This window comes from Plodia interpunctella, chromosome 7, assembly GCF_027563975.2.
Source record: "Plodia interpunctella isolate USDA-ARS_2022_Savannah chromosome 7, ilPloInte3.2, whole genome shotgun sequence".
In the NCBI taxonomy this organism is placed as follows: Eukaryota; Metazoa; Arthropoda; class Insecta; order Lepidoptera; family Pyralidae; genus Plodia; species Plodia interpunctella.
Genome location: NC_071300.1, coordinates 3,624,662 through 3,640,150, shown reverse-complemented (window position 1 = coordinate 3,640,150; position 15,489 = coordinate 3,624,662). Strand labels below are relative to the sequence as shown.

General features: G+C 35.6%; 2 protein-coding genes across 2 annotated transcripts; both read right to left on the bottom strand.

Moving 5' to 3' along the window:
- Positions 1-20: 20 nt before the first annotated feature.
- LOC128671576 (uncharacterized protein) lies at positions 21-3,818 on the bottom strand. The gene is made up of 3 exons (XM_053748182.2): positions 3,475-3,818; positions 1,963-2,170; positions 21-738 (listed from the first exon to the last, which is right to left on the bottom strand). The coding sequence occupies exons 1-3, from the start codon at positions 3,671-3,673 to the stop codon at positions 648-650; spliced, it is 498 nt and encodes a 165-aa protein (XP_053604157.1). The 5' UTR covers positions 3,674-3,818; the 3' UTR covers positions 21-647.
- Positions 3,819-3,958: 140 nt separating this feature from the next.
- On the bottom strand, positions 3,959-14,670 carry LOC128671575 (calcitonin receptor-like protein 1). Its single transcript, XM_053748181.1, has 10 exons — positions 14,424-14,670; positions 12,647-12,781; positions 11,932-12,135; positions 11,363-11,531; positions 10,863-10,985; positions 8,311-8,570; positions 6,816-7,020; positions 6,300-6,507; positions 5,123-5,303; positions 3,959-4,872 (listed from the first exon to the last, which is right to left on the bottom strand). Exons 1-10 carry the CDS (start codon positions 14,478-14,480, stop codon positions 4,105-4,107), a joined length of 2,310 nt encoding a protein of 769 aa, XP_053604156.1. The 5' UTR covers positions 14,481-14,670; the 3' UTR covers positions 3,959-4,104.
- Between the last annotated feature and the right edge of the window lie 819 nt (positions 14,671-15,489).

Here is a 15,489-nt window from a genome sequence, read left to right as displayed (position 1 = left end):
AACCAATTAAAACAAAAATATTTGGGAAATATATTATTATAGAACATAGTATTATAGAACTTATAAACTAGGTAACAATATATTTAAACGAGGTGTTTGATTTTAATAGTTAAGTATATCATCAGGATTTTTCTACTGCGTATTATTTTCATTCTAGAAATTATATGCTTACACTATTTTCTAAAATATTTTAATAATCACATTTTAAAATATTTTGGCCCATTTGAACCAATAATTAGAAATAGCCTTGACCCACTAAACGCTTGTATAGATAGATAGATAAAACATTTGTAAAACAACAACACAATACACAACCAGACTAAAAACACAAAATAAAACACAGTATTCACCACATAGCACAATTATTGAGCAAATGTACTGTGTTGCAGACATACAAAAAGGCCCATCTCACTACACATATCACCCAGAGGAGCGATATACTGATTTTCAGATGGGACCTGAATCAGTGTGCGAACGGTGTGTGTGTGTATATTAACAGTGAAGAAGGAGATATATAACTACGATTGATATATTACTTATACAATAAACATTGACTATAGCTACATACACGTACCCAACATAATAAATAAAGAAAAAATAATATAAAATATAATAAGTATAGTATATAAAAAGTATAGATAACTAGTTTAGCCCAGTGTCTGCAGTTGCACAGGGTCTTGTGGCGCTTCGGCTATGATGTCCGCCCAGAAAGTGCCATAGTTCTTTAGCACTGTGCCCCTGAAAAAAAATAGGCTACAATATCGAATGTATATTGATCATGATTATATAGCTCATTTGCACATATGTTAGGTTAAAGTAACTTGCAAACCCTGTTAGGAGAATATTCCCTCAAATAGAGACAATACAGGACCTGTGTTACGATTGTTAGTTTACTCTTTTTAAAAGTTAAAAGGAGCAGGAAAGAAATTGTAATCCCAAAATGTAGTTTTTCGCTAAATGTTGAGTTTTATAACATCTCATAGCAACTAATACTACTAGTTTGACTCGGTTCTGATTTGTGCGATGAAATTAAAAGTATTGATATGATAGTATATCATATTAATCCATATATATATCGTGATTTGTCTATGATTTTTCTAGAATTGCATAGGTAGTCGAAGTAGGAGATTTGACGATAAGTTCGTTGCCCTGCTCCTTGAGCCAGTTCCTTTCACCTCGGACATGTGTTGCGCAACCACGCGTGAGATAGACCTTAAGATAAACTTCGATTACTCAGTAATTACCTACTGGCTTTAATCACAAGCAGAGCATGACCATGGGTCAGCAACGTGGACTATTATCTGTTATGACAATTTTGCGCGGATCATTGGTAAACAATGATGAGGCATTTTTTCTTTAGGGAAAATCTTGGACACATTGCTTCGTATCAAGCCTATTTCATGTCCCGTTTATCAAACTAACTCACGTTTTCGACGTAGGTAGTTATTATGACGTCGTTACTACCAAACTCGACGTTGCTCATTGAGTAGGTACTCTTAAGAAATATTACTACATCAATTAATGGAAACTAGATTAAAATTTATTAATACACTACTTTTCTTTTAAATCGACTGAATCGCTGCACATCGGTTTCCAAACTATGGTGCCATGAGAAACCACCTACCTAGTTAGATTGGTAGTAACAAGGGCAAGAAAGGTACTGGCACTGGACAAAGGTACGCCGACTGAGTTCACGGCCGCCTTTTGGAATTACAGGCCGCGCCGATGTAACTGGAGCCGTCGTTCATATTTAGGATTCAGTGAAACTGCGGAGTCTTGTAAAATTTGATATACGAACGTCCACTTCCAGCCAATAAGGACGGGAAACGCTTGTAAGCTTGTAAATTCATAGATCAACAAAAAAGAAAAAAAAAATATACGCACGTACCAGCTATTGGGAGTCCCAGATATTTTGTACCGGTATGCAGTCCCTGATTGGGAAATGTATTTTTTAAAACTTACGTGAAATAAATCCTGCCGTGCGCGTTGGGCGCTCGCCACACCAGGGTGGCTCTGTTCTTGTCTCTGGGGTCGGCGTGCGTCACCGCAGAACATTCCGGATGGATGGTGGTGTTGGGCGCCTCTTCCCACGACCCCAGCCACTCGTCCGATTCCACTGATCGCGCTTGGAGGAAGAAACCTTTGAATGGCTCCGATCCTTCGATTGTAACTGAAATTTCAGTGTCTCTTGCTAATTTGGACATTGTCTCGGCATAAAACTAAGGTTTCACTGATTGCTAATAAATTCTCTGATAGCCTAAGTATGTAACATATCGAACAGATAGCGTTAAAATTGTGTTTGACTGGTGTTGGATTTGGCTAAGTAACTGACCAATTACATCAGGCAAAAGTATATTTCTTGATTACATATAATGATAAGTAATAAGGAATTATATGTAAACTTGGTATGAATGCATAATTTTATATTGTTTTGCGGTTGCAACGTTATCATTATAATTTCTGGCGAGGTGCTGAAGCAGATTTTTTATATATATTAGGAGCGAGTTATTTACTTTCAATTCAATTTAAAATTAATGTTATGCTCCAGTAATGATAGTTGCAAATTTGGGCTTAATTAAATATAAATTTTGTATAAATAAAATTAATATGTACCGAGTATACTAATTAAATATATTATGTCATCAACCACGATGTCTAGACAAAATTATTTATGATATGTACAGATAGAGTACACTCATTTAAGTTGAGTGCGATACGATAGCAAACCGGTTAAGCCATGTGTGACCTACAATACGACATTAGAAGTTGTAATCAAATTTGCTTTAACCGTTAAGTAGCTTTAAGTACTTAGATATTTATCATTGTTCATTAACAATGATGAATTAAACTTTAATTGCGTTTGCTATTTCGGTATTGAGTAATAACTTGACACAAGTCGTTCAACGTACTTAGGGTTTTGATGAAATATTGTTTTTTTTCATCGAAAATTGTGCTCTCAGCACCCAAAAAATGCTTACTAATATTTATAGTCCATAGAAGAATGAAAGGAAAATAAACTATTTACTGATGTCCACAGTAACCAGGACATCGTTAATTTGTCTTTTTTGTTTTATTTATCTGCAAGACTATTCGAGTTATGTTGTTATTAAAAGCGGCTCTACTGTGCTAGCGGATGCTAACTTAGGTTGGAAATCGTGATATTATAGAATAGAATAATTTTACACACAATGTTTCACACTTAACAAAATACCTATTCGACACATGAAATTGAAGAAAACATGAAGCCGGCGTGCGGTGCTATAGGTGAAGTCTCAGTGTTAATAATAATATTTAGGTAACATCTACTCATTTGTGAATTACCATTTGTGTCTAGTAGCAAACTTACAATGTATGCACTACTAGCAATAGTGCAGTTCCATGCTCATCCTTAAAATGTAGCAAGAAAAAGACTCACAATCGCATTAAAAATAGCCTTCAATAAATGTTCTTAAGAATATAGCTACCCCTGCATACCTGTGATAGTTGAATGTGGTCCATAGGTAGACGAGGAAGCTAGAACCCTGTAGGGCAGTGTAGCCAGTGATTGCGATCTATGTTGTCCGTGATTGGGCTGATTCGCGCGATTTTTCACACAAGTATCCACCGGTGCACCATCTGGGAAACTATTTACTCCCCAACACAGAACTGACGCTAATAAAAATTTAAACATCATTTTTCTAATTACATAAAGTAACTGTATGACTGTTAAAAGATTCAATGAACAACTGCGCGGGGTCTTGCAAAGCCGCTCACTTTTGTAACCCCCCTTCGAAAGGATCTAGATCTTGACCGACAGATCGATTAATGTTTGGTTTGGGTGTGCCGAAAGTACCACGGTTTCATGCGCTGTGTTGCGCAAACTATTAGCGCTTTGGTAAATAAGCTTTATCGAATGTACAAAAGCTTACAAATTCGATCCTGCCAAAATCGTACAAGGTTGAATAAATTTATAGATACATCGTTTAAAACACAATTTATTTGAATATAAAATATAAAAATATAAAACTGTTTATCCACACAATTTAGAATTATTTCGACTTATCATTTTATATTTTGTGGTGATACAAATGGCAATATAACGTTAAGGGTTAAATATATCTACATCTACTTATCAACAAAAACTATTGTATCATCTTTGCCTCTGTTAGGACATAGAAGGTCAGGGTTCAACTGAATGTCGGTGTTTTCTTTATTAACAATATATTGCATTATTTCGTCGATCATGTTTTCGTCATCATTGCTAATGTACTGAATATCATCTGGAATATCAATGTCCACGTCACTATTTCCCAAGTCATGATCGACTTTTGGACTTGATTCTACATTTGCTACATCTTTGTAATCATTAAACATAGAAGGACTGACTTCTGGTAGAGTTTCCATTGTACTTTCGAGACCTGGTTTTCTGTCTCGTAAATCTTGACTTCTCGCGAAAGTTACTAATTTCTTTTCTGGATGTGTTATTTCATAATCATTCAAAGAATTGTTATAAACGCTGCTATTAGGTGAGGAAACGCAATTGATCCAATTTGATCCGTCCAGTACGAAAGGCATGCGATGTTCTCTTTTTGGAGCACAAAATTCTCCGTACTCATACCCGTCATTATTTACACCAGTTTCGATACTTTCGTAGACTGGTTCGAGAATTTCAGCTAAACGTTCGCTCGCTTGTATCGATACGATCTCCGCGACGTGTAAACTAGGTCTGATGGTAGCGTATTCTGGTTTTGGATTTTCTTGTGATTGCAGCCCTGTACTGTAAGTCAATCGTCTGTCTACATGGCTACTCATTCTTGGTGCTGTGGAGTCTCTTCTTGCTCGGGAAACATATGATTCTGTCTTCCTGTAAGTAGCTTTTATAAGCGCATGAACCTGAAAAGTCGTTATTTTTAATGGTGAGGAATTATAAATCCTGCTAAATGAAAGATTTTTTAGAATGTTTAAATATATATCTAATTGTCTTTCGCGTAAGATCCTAGAGATATTTCGATGAAATTTGGTACATGGGTAGAACAAAATCTGGAATAACAATTGAAAACCTGAATTATAATAATATATAATTATTATTTTCAATTAATAAAATATAATTTAGTTCGATGAGAGTACTAAAGTGAAAAATCACCTCTTTATTGACATAGCAATACAGCATAGCCACAATAAAGCCCTGCAAACCCTCGACGGTGTAAGCCACGTAGTAATACGCCTGTTCCCCGACACAATTTGTAGTGTTCGGTCTAAATACAGTCAGCAGGAACTGCACCCCGAATATTGGCATTAGGAATAAGGTTGCTTTGGTTGTGTTTCTGAAAATTGCGTTTTCTGTACGTGTATAAAGAATAATTTTTGAAAACTTAACATTTTCGTATGCTCAATACATTGAATAGGTACATCGGCTTTCAAAAAACAAAAAGTATGTATGTATTGTGACAAGAAAACATAAAATATATAAAACATTAGACTGAGTTCAATTAACTATAATCGGTTGGATTATTATGAGAGCCCTCTCATAATAAACCGACCAATTAGGTATAGTTAATTAAGGTAAAAATTAAGATCTTAGCTGCTTTTTTTGTATTCAATTATTTTACAAGCTTCAACATCATGGAAGTTTAAGATATTACGAGAAACTGTCTTTTGAAACATTTATAAATATATTTAATTATACACTTGTTTTAATTGAACTATTGATAACAAAAACATGTTAGTGACCCACTTAATTAGTTGTACGACCTTAATTTTTATTATCACTGCTATAAATCTTAATAATTTACGTGTACCTTTACCGTAACATCCTGCCATAAATTTGAAATCCTATGTTTGAAAAGAAAAAAAATATTTTTTCTAGTAAATAATGTGTCACGATTTAAAATTTATATGCGATATAGGTACATATAATGGCTTTTAAAATGTATTCTTTCTTATTTTTCTTACCGGCTCATGATTTGCTATTAGGTAAAAAAACAACCAACAGTATTCATAAATGCTTATGAAACCACTCATATTTTATCTGTTAATAGACAGACTGTTGTAGACTTGTTAGTCTCCTTGGTTCCCTTGGGGATCTTTATTAAATCCATTTTGTAGGGCCTACAACAACCTGAATGAAAGAAATCCTGTTCCCATAAAACTATAACGTCTGAAAAAGTTTTGCTCGGTCGGTTTCATCCATATTAGCTACTTAATTACTTTTGTTATCTTCTATTTACCATCAAGCATCTAGGATGTTCACGAATTTCCTACAAAATTCCTAGCAATATAATTTACCTAAATAACTAAACTACTATAGAAAAGTAACTCACAATTGATTGGCATTCTCGCTATTTCTGATCTTGGTCAACAGAACCCTCATGACGTTGAGGAAGAGCCCGGTATTAACCAGCAATATGGCGATCCGGGGCGTGTCCACGATCCACTGCGCGTACCCGGTCGTGTACACCAGCCAGCACGAGTGGTTGTCGTATACGCCCATCACTACTGACCATGCTATTACAGGTACGATGGCGATTACTGTTAATAAAATGGTAAAGTCGTCATTAGTTAGAGATCGAGGCGTTCCTGGCACTAGATTGCTATTGTTTTGTTTATTTCTAAGTTTTGTGAGGTAATCTTTAGAGAGACGTCTTATGCATTCGTTCCCCTTCGTCTAAGGTTCAAGAATACCAGTTCCAAACATTTAATATGAAATGTCATTTTATGCATCGTTTTTGAGCTAGTATATTAGGGTGACCAACATACAAACGAACATAGCATTACTACAAAACGGGACTATATAGGTCATGATCCAAGACCTAGGTTATGAAAAACAAACATCTTACCGGCTCCAAAAGAATACAGCCATGTCAAATTGAGCTTCTTTTTGAAGACAGCAACAATGAGCCTATGCATATAAACTCCTTCGACCAACATGCAAACAAACACAGCGTTGGCCGCCACGCGCTCCGCCACGCTGACACCACGGCACCAGTAGCTGTTGGTCGACATCACCGTGTCGCCGGAGTTGGTTAACTCATCTATGTAGATCTGGAATTTTATTTGATAACTACTAGAGACTGGTAAGTGTGATGTGCTGTTGACACTATGGCGCGGTAACAACGGCGACTTTGCAATTAACTTGACTGCACGTTAGGGGCCTAAGGGACCCTGACAATTCCGCTCCCGATAGTTGCTTTTTTTTTCGAAATTTAACAATTTTGGAATCGTCTTTCTTTGGTAATTGTATTTATTACTTGCTTGTTTTCTATTTTATCGGGCGCAGAGCTGAGGGTGAGTTGTAAAATCACAGCCATATCATGATAATCAACGTATATATAAAAGTTGTATTATTTAAATAATAATAATCGTAAATCAAAAATACATATATTTTTTAGGAAAAGTCCCATCCAACAGTGAAAATCCCTTCGGCAATATGGGAAGTTTAAGCCTACCAAATTACGTACACAGAAACTAGGTAAATCACAATACAAATACATAGGTACAATTTTAAAACTAGGTCACATTATACATCAGCTTAGCGCCCGTGAGCAAGCTACGCAGCGGGTACAGAAATATCCCTTTTTCGTGGAAGCTATTGATTTTCCTAGTCTAATGTGAATGCCCCACATGTGCCTGAGCTGGGAATATTGTAGCTCGCAAACACTGTGACTTCAAAACTGTAACATTTGACGGATGGATGTGCTCTGATTTACTGATTTTTTTCTGAAGGTGGTCTTATTTAGATTCCAAAATAAAACAAAGGTATACTATTATATTGTCAATTTTACGCCTTTCGCTTCAACCGCAGCAAAGATGACACTGGCTAGATTTTTTTTCCAAAAAACAGTTTGTGAGTCATTGAATTAATTTTGCTCTTTTTTACATTATTTTCATCAATGTCTTGTACTTACTGGTCATTCACAATACCAAAGTCAACCGAGATACAAGCTCGGTTCCTAGTTCGAGTGTGGATCGTTGAGCTTGGGGCCTGTCTAACTGTGACTTAGTTACTTTATTACTTATACTCAGTTAGGTATCTAAGTGTTATGAAATAGGTGATCAATAAAATTAATATTATTTGTTTATTCTTTCTGACCATACCAAACTACTACTATTGATTATTGAATGCCAACTCGTTATCGCTAAACAGTTTGCCAAACTTTGGCGGATTAAGGAAACATTGCTCGCTTTTCATTGTGGAAAATAATGGCTACTAAATAATATACTAACTACGCAATATTCACACATTAGCCTCGCGGCATGTGTCCTAATTCGGCGACAGTGTGTAGCTGGCATATTAGATGCCGAATTGGTACCACTCCAAATAAACAAACTCACCAGGCTTCGACTAACGATGACCAAAGCGTTCCTCAACATAACAGCGATCAGTAGATTCCTATGCAGCGCCACTCTCGTAATCCTCAATCTCTTATAGAAGAAGAAGATTAACACAGCCGGCACACAACTCATGATTGAGTAAGACAGCATGGCGATGTGATATCGATACCGCCGGAGTAGTCTTGGGGATATACTGCAGCTGCTGTAGTCGGTTTGCAACTCCCACACGCCATTCGCGTTACACTGTTTGCTACTGAAATCTGGAACAATCATTTTTTTGTCAGCTGCATCTACATCTCAATTATGATCGCTCATTTATGGTTCAATTAGCGGCCGCACCGGTTTCGAGCCAAACCATAATAAAAAGGTACCCCATATGTTACTACTGAAAGTTTCGTCTATCACTGTGCCAAATTTCACCTAATCGAGACGGTAGTTTTTGAGTTTATTCATTACAAACAATAATACATATCTTTTCTCTTTATAATAAATATGGCATAGGAATGATGCAATAAAGAGTACATATATCTATCTACACCCGCAGTGATTGATTAAGAGTTCTGACCAGCTAATTATGATCCGTCCTTAAATTAGGGTTTCCCAAACATTTTCTAGTTTTAAGTTTTTGTCTAGTAAAGAGAGAGAGGCCTTTCCTAATATTGGGACATAAATGGCTATTAAATAATAAGAATTAGACTTATAAGTAGCTACCTCAGGTTTGTTTCGAAAAAACTGTCCAATATAAAAAAGTTCGAATTGGATGATTATGTTACAGCCTAAATTGTGATAAATTTATTTTTACATAAACCACTTTTCTTTAAAGAAACATAACCATGTTCGTCCATTCCGATCGTGAACCTTCGTTATAACCTTATGTAATCGATAAATCGAGGTGTTGCTTTTATCGCTAAGTGTTCCTGTGCGTTTGCAATACGCACAGGAACATCAACACTTAGCGATAAATGTTCTCACTATCACCTAGGTATATAAGAAAAATATTGAGAAGAAAAACATGAATTATACAAAATCTTCCATGTGTTAAACTAAACTTTCGCTCTTATCTTAGTTTAAATAAAAATAAACAAGTCAAGGTGATTTCTTATTTTTATTATTAAGTACTATAGCTTGTTTATAGGTGAGTTAGTTGGCAATAGAGATATCAATTTAATGATTTGTTGTGGTTATAATGGAGACGATGATAGCATCGCATACTGTTCTGTGTATGTAAATCATATTATAACGCTATATACGTTTAGTAATAAATTATACAATAGTAATACAGGTACTTGCATATCAGAAACAAATACATTAATGCAGGTGCGGATAAACAATTTTACGTCAGTCCAGCTAGTTACGTCAACACGTAGTACGTATGTATAGGTAGGTACCTACTAAAATTTACGGCTCCCACAACTGTAACGGAAAACATGACACAGTGGTTGAAAAGACACACTAGTACCTAGTTGTGAAAAATGTCCATGGCTTCGGGAAAAGATGGTATGTTATGTATGACTGTACTGTATCCACATACCTATATAAATCCTACAATACTACTCTCAGGCTAGGTTATTGATGCGTGGGTCTCAGACCTAGTATTTCAGGGCATAAAAAATCAATCAGAATCACCTTACCTAAAGATAGGCCGTGTATTGTGGTTACATTAAACCCTTTTGATTTTTGTAACCTACCGTTATCGCTATAAGTGTATCTATTGAAGACAGGTATTATGTATTATGAGATGAACCCCAATAAAGTACCGATTGTGACTCAATGATTCTGCTCAAATTGAAACAAAAACTGGAAATCGCAGGTCACCATATCAGTTGAACCCAATATGATCAAGGTCATATACCTACTCTTAATATTTTTTTATTCTTGCGCAATATTGTGAAACTATGTATTATATAACATAGGCTTATGATTATTATACACATATACGTATACAGCTGTGTGGTTAATTTATTATATCTGCGATGTACAGTCTTTGTTGAGCAAGTTCAAATCTTTAGCGCAAAGCTAGTTAGGTACCTACCTAGTCGTCTTCGCTCTGAAAACGGCTCCCATATGGAGTTCGAAAAGTCGTCGTTTTGACCAATTTCATAACAAGAGTAAGTATCCCGTATATATCTAGTTACAATTTGGTATGTTAACTATATACAGGATGCTCACATTGCTCACTTGTAACCAATAGTTAGGTAACTAACCTAATGGACAATAAAGAGCCCTCAAAAAGAGATTTATGTAGGTATATTGAATAAGAATAAAAATAAGCTTAATTGCATACATCACCCAACAAACATTTTATAATGTATTCAGTTAAGAGACAAGCAAGCATTAATACTATAATAAAAGTAGACAATATAATAGTGATGTTAGGGATGACTGTCGTATTACAGTTGGGGATAAAATTACGGAGAGGCAGATATTTTGCGCCGACCGCAGATAAGAAACGGGCCGATGACAATGCACAAGATGGTAAAAACCTAGAAGACTGAATGGAAACTGAACAATGGGTGGACAAGTGGAAGAGAGAGAAACAGATGGTGACTTACGATGGCAAGAAGGTCCAACATTGGAGTAGGCGAACTCCGCACACACTTCAGAAGCCGTCGAATCTGGTGGTGTTCTGTGCCAACAGGTCCAGCCGTCAAATGTTGTGCCGCAGCCTGTGTAATCTAAAACGAAGATTAATAATAAATTGTCTGGTTCAGAAATTATGATTGTTTTATTTGTAAGATAAAGCGCTCTATACTCGTACTGAAACTGAGTACTGAAATATTTTGGGTTAATAGGTAAAAGCCATCGCGCATTATCAAAGGTCTGTGAACTTGAAGCCAGGGTTATGAAGACTATGTTTCAACCAAACATTTATTAGAGAAATAGGTATATATTGTCAGAATAATACCTAAACATCGTCAGCCTACCCACAGACGTCATTTATAAACTGATTCCCAAGTAATGTGAGAAAATTTGTTAAAAATACATACTTATTGCGAATTTTACCGTAGCGAACAAGTAAATCTAATACTCTGTTATTGCATGAGAACCTTACTCGCTGTGGCGCCGTCGATCATGTGCTCCAGACAGCAGTCCTTGGCAGACTCGAAGCAGCGCTCCCAGCGGCCGTGGGCGGACGGGAGCAGAGCGCTTTGGATGACGGAGACCACTTCACTGAAGCTTGGGTCGAAGGGGTAGCAACCGCAGGACCCGTCTTCTTTTGCCTGCAAAATAAATTTTAAGTTAATACATGTGTTGAAATATTCACGCTATGCATATCGTTTTGGTATTAGGTGCGTTTGTATAGGAAATAATTTGTATCTTCTTAGCGTGCAGTTTAAGTTCTTTTTTCCGAAAAGTGTTCATCGTGTTCAGTGGCAGTTTCATCAGTGGCCGAAAGTAACAGTAAGCAAACATAAATTAAGAATTAATCGTTGCTAGTCTAATTTGTTAGCTTTAATCTTGTCGATGGTAGGAGAGACTACATTTGAGTAGACTGTTGCTAACGAATGCTATTTTTTTACTTTATCCAACGCCTACTATCAACATCTCCCTTACAGTTTGCAAATCAAACCACTCCCTAGAAGCCAAAACCACCTAAGTACTTCGTAATTAAAATCTTACAATTTCAAGACAAGGAGCATAGGAAGACCCATAGATGCAGCTGGTGCTCATATTGAGGGGGTTGAAGCCCCCGAGGTACAAGAAGTCGGGGGTGTAGATGAGGCAGCCCCACCCCGCCACCCAGCGGTAAATCTGCTGCTGGTAGTTCACATTGCGGTAGTTGCACGTGTCGCGGTTGATCGGGGACACGATGTTTGGAGGCTCCTGTACAACATATGAGATTTTAGAACAGCCTTCAATATGTGCAGGATATGTACAGTGTTACGTCTTTATCCGTTACAGGGTAAATAGAGCCATGAATTGCGCAACTCGTTAGCTGTATAGCAGACTTATTAGGTTGCCAGCCTACCGCCTAAATGAATAATCTCCAGTTTATAACCCTTCCATATGATTGACTTTTACAATATGCGCGAGAGGAGAAGCAGCTGGCACATTCTATGTTTCTCTTTTGCTCCCACACCAACCTGTATAGAAGTAATTGATATAGGAATTCACTTTATAAGATTATGATAAAGCAGTAATAATACCCTAGTTCCATGATGATGAGGCATCCAAGTTTTCATTGTCCTAACCACAATGTTTTTTCTGTGCTATAGCAAGCGGAGCTGGACCTTAGGATACTCTATACATATTGAATAATTTTCTATACATATTTTGAAATGCTCTCGATATGGTTGTAGAACATATTACATAACATAATATTAACTAGGTCTACCTCACAAATGTAAATTTCTGGCCTTTCACAGTCGGGGTCGTTGGCTCTCCGGGCGGCGACCCTGGGGACCCTCGAATGCCAGACTTCTAGAGCTTCTTTGATGGGACTGGAGCCGTCGGCGTAGAAAATGTCTGCCTGAAACCATTCGCCAAAGTAAGTGATTACGTAGGTAAAAAACATTTACTTTAACGGTTAAAAAACGTTTACGGTTTAAAAAAATGCGTCTGAATATCCAATATAAAACCATCGGTACAATTGTTACTCGTTGTATTTTATAATGCGAAGGTTTGGATGTTTGTTTCGAAATCCCGCAAATTCTACTTAAGACAAAGTTTTATAAGGTAGGTTCGTGGGCTGTATAAAACGGAAAGGCCACATTACTTTTTCGCCCGAAATTTTCACGTGGTTTATTCACATAGCTATATATTTTTTAATAATATATATGATTTTTTAATAAATTATAAGAGAGAAGTAAACAGTAATTATGGTGTCGCAAAAATATTTTACGTACGACCATTTCTATGGTTTGTATACCAAACCAAACCATACATACCGTAGATGGGCACTGAAATTATTGCTACGAGTCTACGTGAATGCTACAGCGTAGAACAAAGTGCTACGAACCCTATATTATGTAAACTACGCTCGTAGCACGTTCTACGAAGAGGGGTTGTTTGCCTGTGTAAAAAATAAAAAATAGAATTTATAGTATGACATTTCAATATGACTATTTTATTCGTCCGTAAATGGTGATATAAAGAATATATAAATATCTATTGTCTATCACTATTTTATGAAACGAATTTATGTCATCATGTACCGATTTATTTACAAATATAAAGTAAATCGCGTAATTAAATAAAATAAAAATTACCAGTCAAGTGCGAGTCAGAGAATGACGCACTAAGGGTTCCGTTTCAAGTTAGAATGTGAATACTTCAAAAGTTGATAAACTTAAATTGGTGGGCGCATACACTCATCCATACTAATATCAAAAAAGAAAATATGTGTATTTTTGTATTTGTAATGAATAAGTTTTATATATAACTAGCGGCCTGTCCCCGCTTTGCTCGGGTAAAACCGTAATAAATTAACAATACATCTAAACCTTTTTCTTGAATCAATCTATCTATTTAAAAAACCCGTAGTTTTAAAGATATTATATAGGTACAAACAGTATCTAAAAAGATTGTACGTGTTTCTAAGAAAAACTATATTTGACAATAGCATTACTCGAAAGTATCTTATTTCCGTTGCTACATGCAGAAGCGAATAGCGGACAATTAAATAATTATATAAGTAGCATTATCACTATAATCACATTTATATATGTAATTATGTCGATTGAAATCGTTACATTTTAGCAGATCTAAATGGATACCTATATATATGCTTTTTGTCGAGTTAAAAATATCGACGTACTCATTACTCATCATGAATGTTTGATAAAATGATAATTTTCGAGATGTAGGTAGGTATGACATCTTTTTTTTTTCAATTTGTCAAACATCCACCACAAATACTACCTGTATATTTATGTTATAGTAAATATCTTCACTTATAATTAAACTATACCTTTATTTATAAGCTTTATTCTGTTAAACTACTTTTGGAATTCGTTATCTTTGCAATCATTACATTCTGCGTTGTATTTGATAGTTTTCGTGTTTCTGCGTGTTATTTGATAGCAAAACTTGAAAATACAAATCTTTGCATCGAAAATTAGTAAGAATAAAAAACAGAAAAAATATATATAAATGTATCACTAATGAAATACCTGCACAAAACCATGCAACAATATCCAGCACACGAAAAAAATACTTTTTCTACACATTTTCCGAAACACAATTTTCACAATCCAAAAACATGATGGCGTACACACATAACTGGTTCAGGGATTTAACTGGAAGTTCAATAGCCCTGTTCAGAAACAGCGTAATATGGCATTTCTTCTCTGAAACAAACAGCTTTGTTGATTGTCTTGGCACGGGTCGACTAGCTCATAACAAATGGCCATGCTATTGCTCATAACATATGAATGTTTACAAATTATCTACGACGGCGATCTAATGCTATCTGCAGATTAGTTTGATTCCGTTTGCCGTGATTGGATATTAATTTAATTTATTGTACTTTATAATTCATGTTTTTCAGATAAGTGATGTAGGTATAAAATATAATATATGTGTATATGTAGAAATAGTTTATGTAAAGAATATTTTAAAATCCCCATCATTTTGCCATACCATATCAAACACGTCATGTTACATTTAACTACGTAAATAAAAGAACTGTTGGATATGGCATATTTGTTGTATGAGTTATGGAGAAATCCTAAAACGTGCCAGGAAAACATTGTTATTATGGGTAGTTGCAATAAATTTTATTCATTGATTTTTCAATGAAGACTTCTTTTACTTTCTATAATTTTTTTAAAATCTTTATTGTTCCACCGCTAGGAAAAAGTCTCCCCTATCGTCTTCCAAGCAACCTAAGACACAGATATAATTGTTTATTTTTATCTAACCGCCCACAACTTCGTATGTGAGTAAAAATCCGTTTCCCGTGGGAATTTCAGAAATATCCTTCTTAGTGCTCCCCTACACACCAAATTTCAGCTTTTTACGCCCAGTAGTTTCGGCTGTGCTGTATATAACGATGATGCCACTAGAAGGAACAGGAAAACTCTTTCATTTAGGAACACTTGTTTGGAAAAATTTACAAATAGTTTATAAAGGAACATAAATAAAGTATGTTCAAAAAGATCTTCTATACAGTACCTATATTTGGATAAAATCCTTATGGACAACTGCGATTTATATTCAATAATTATCTTATCTTAG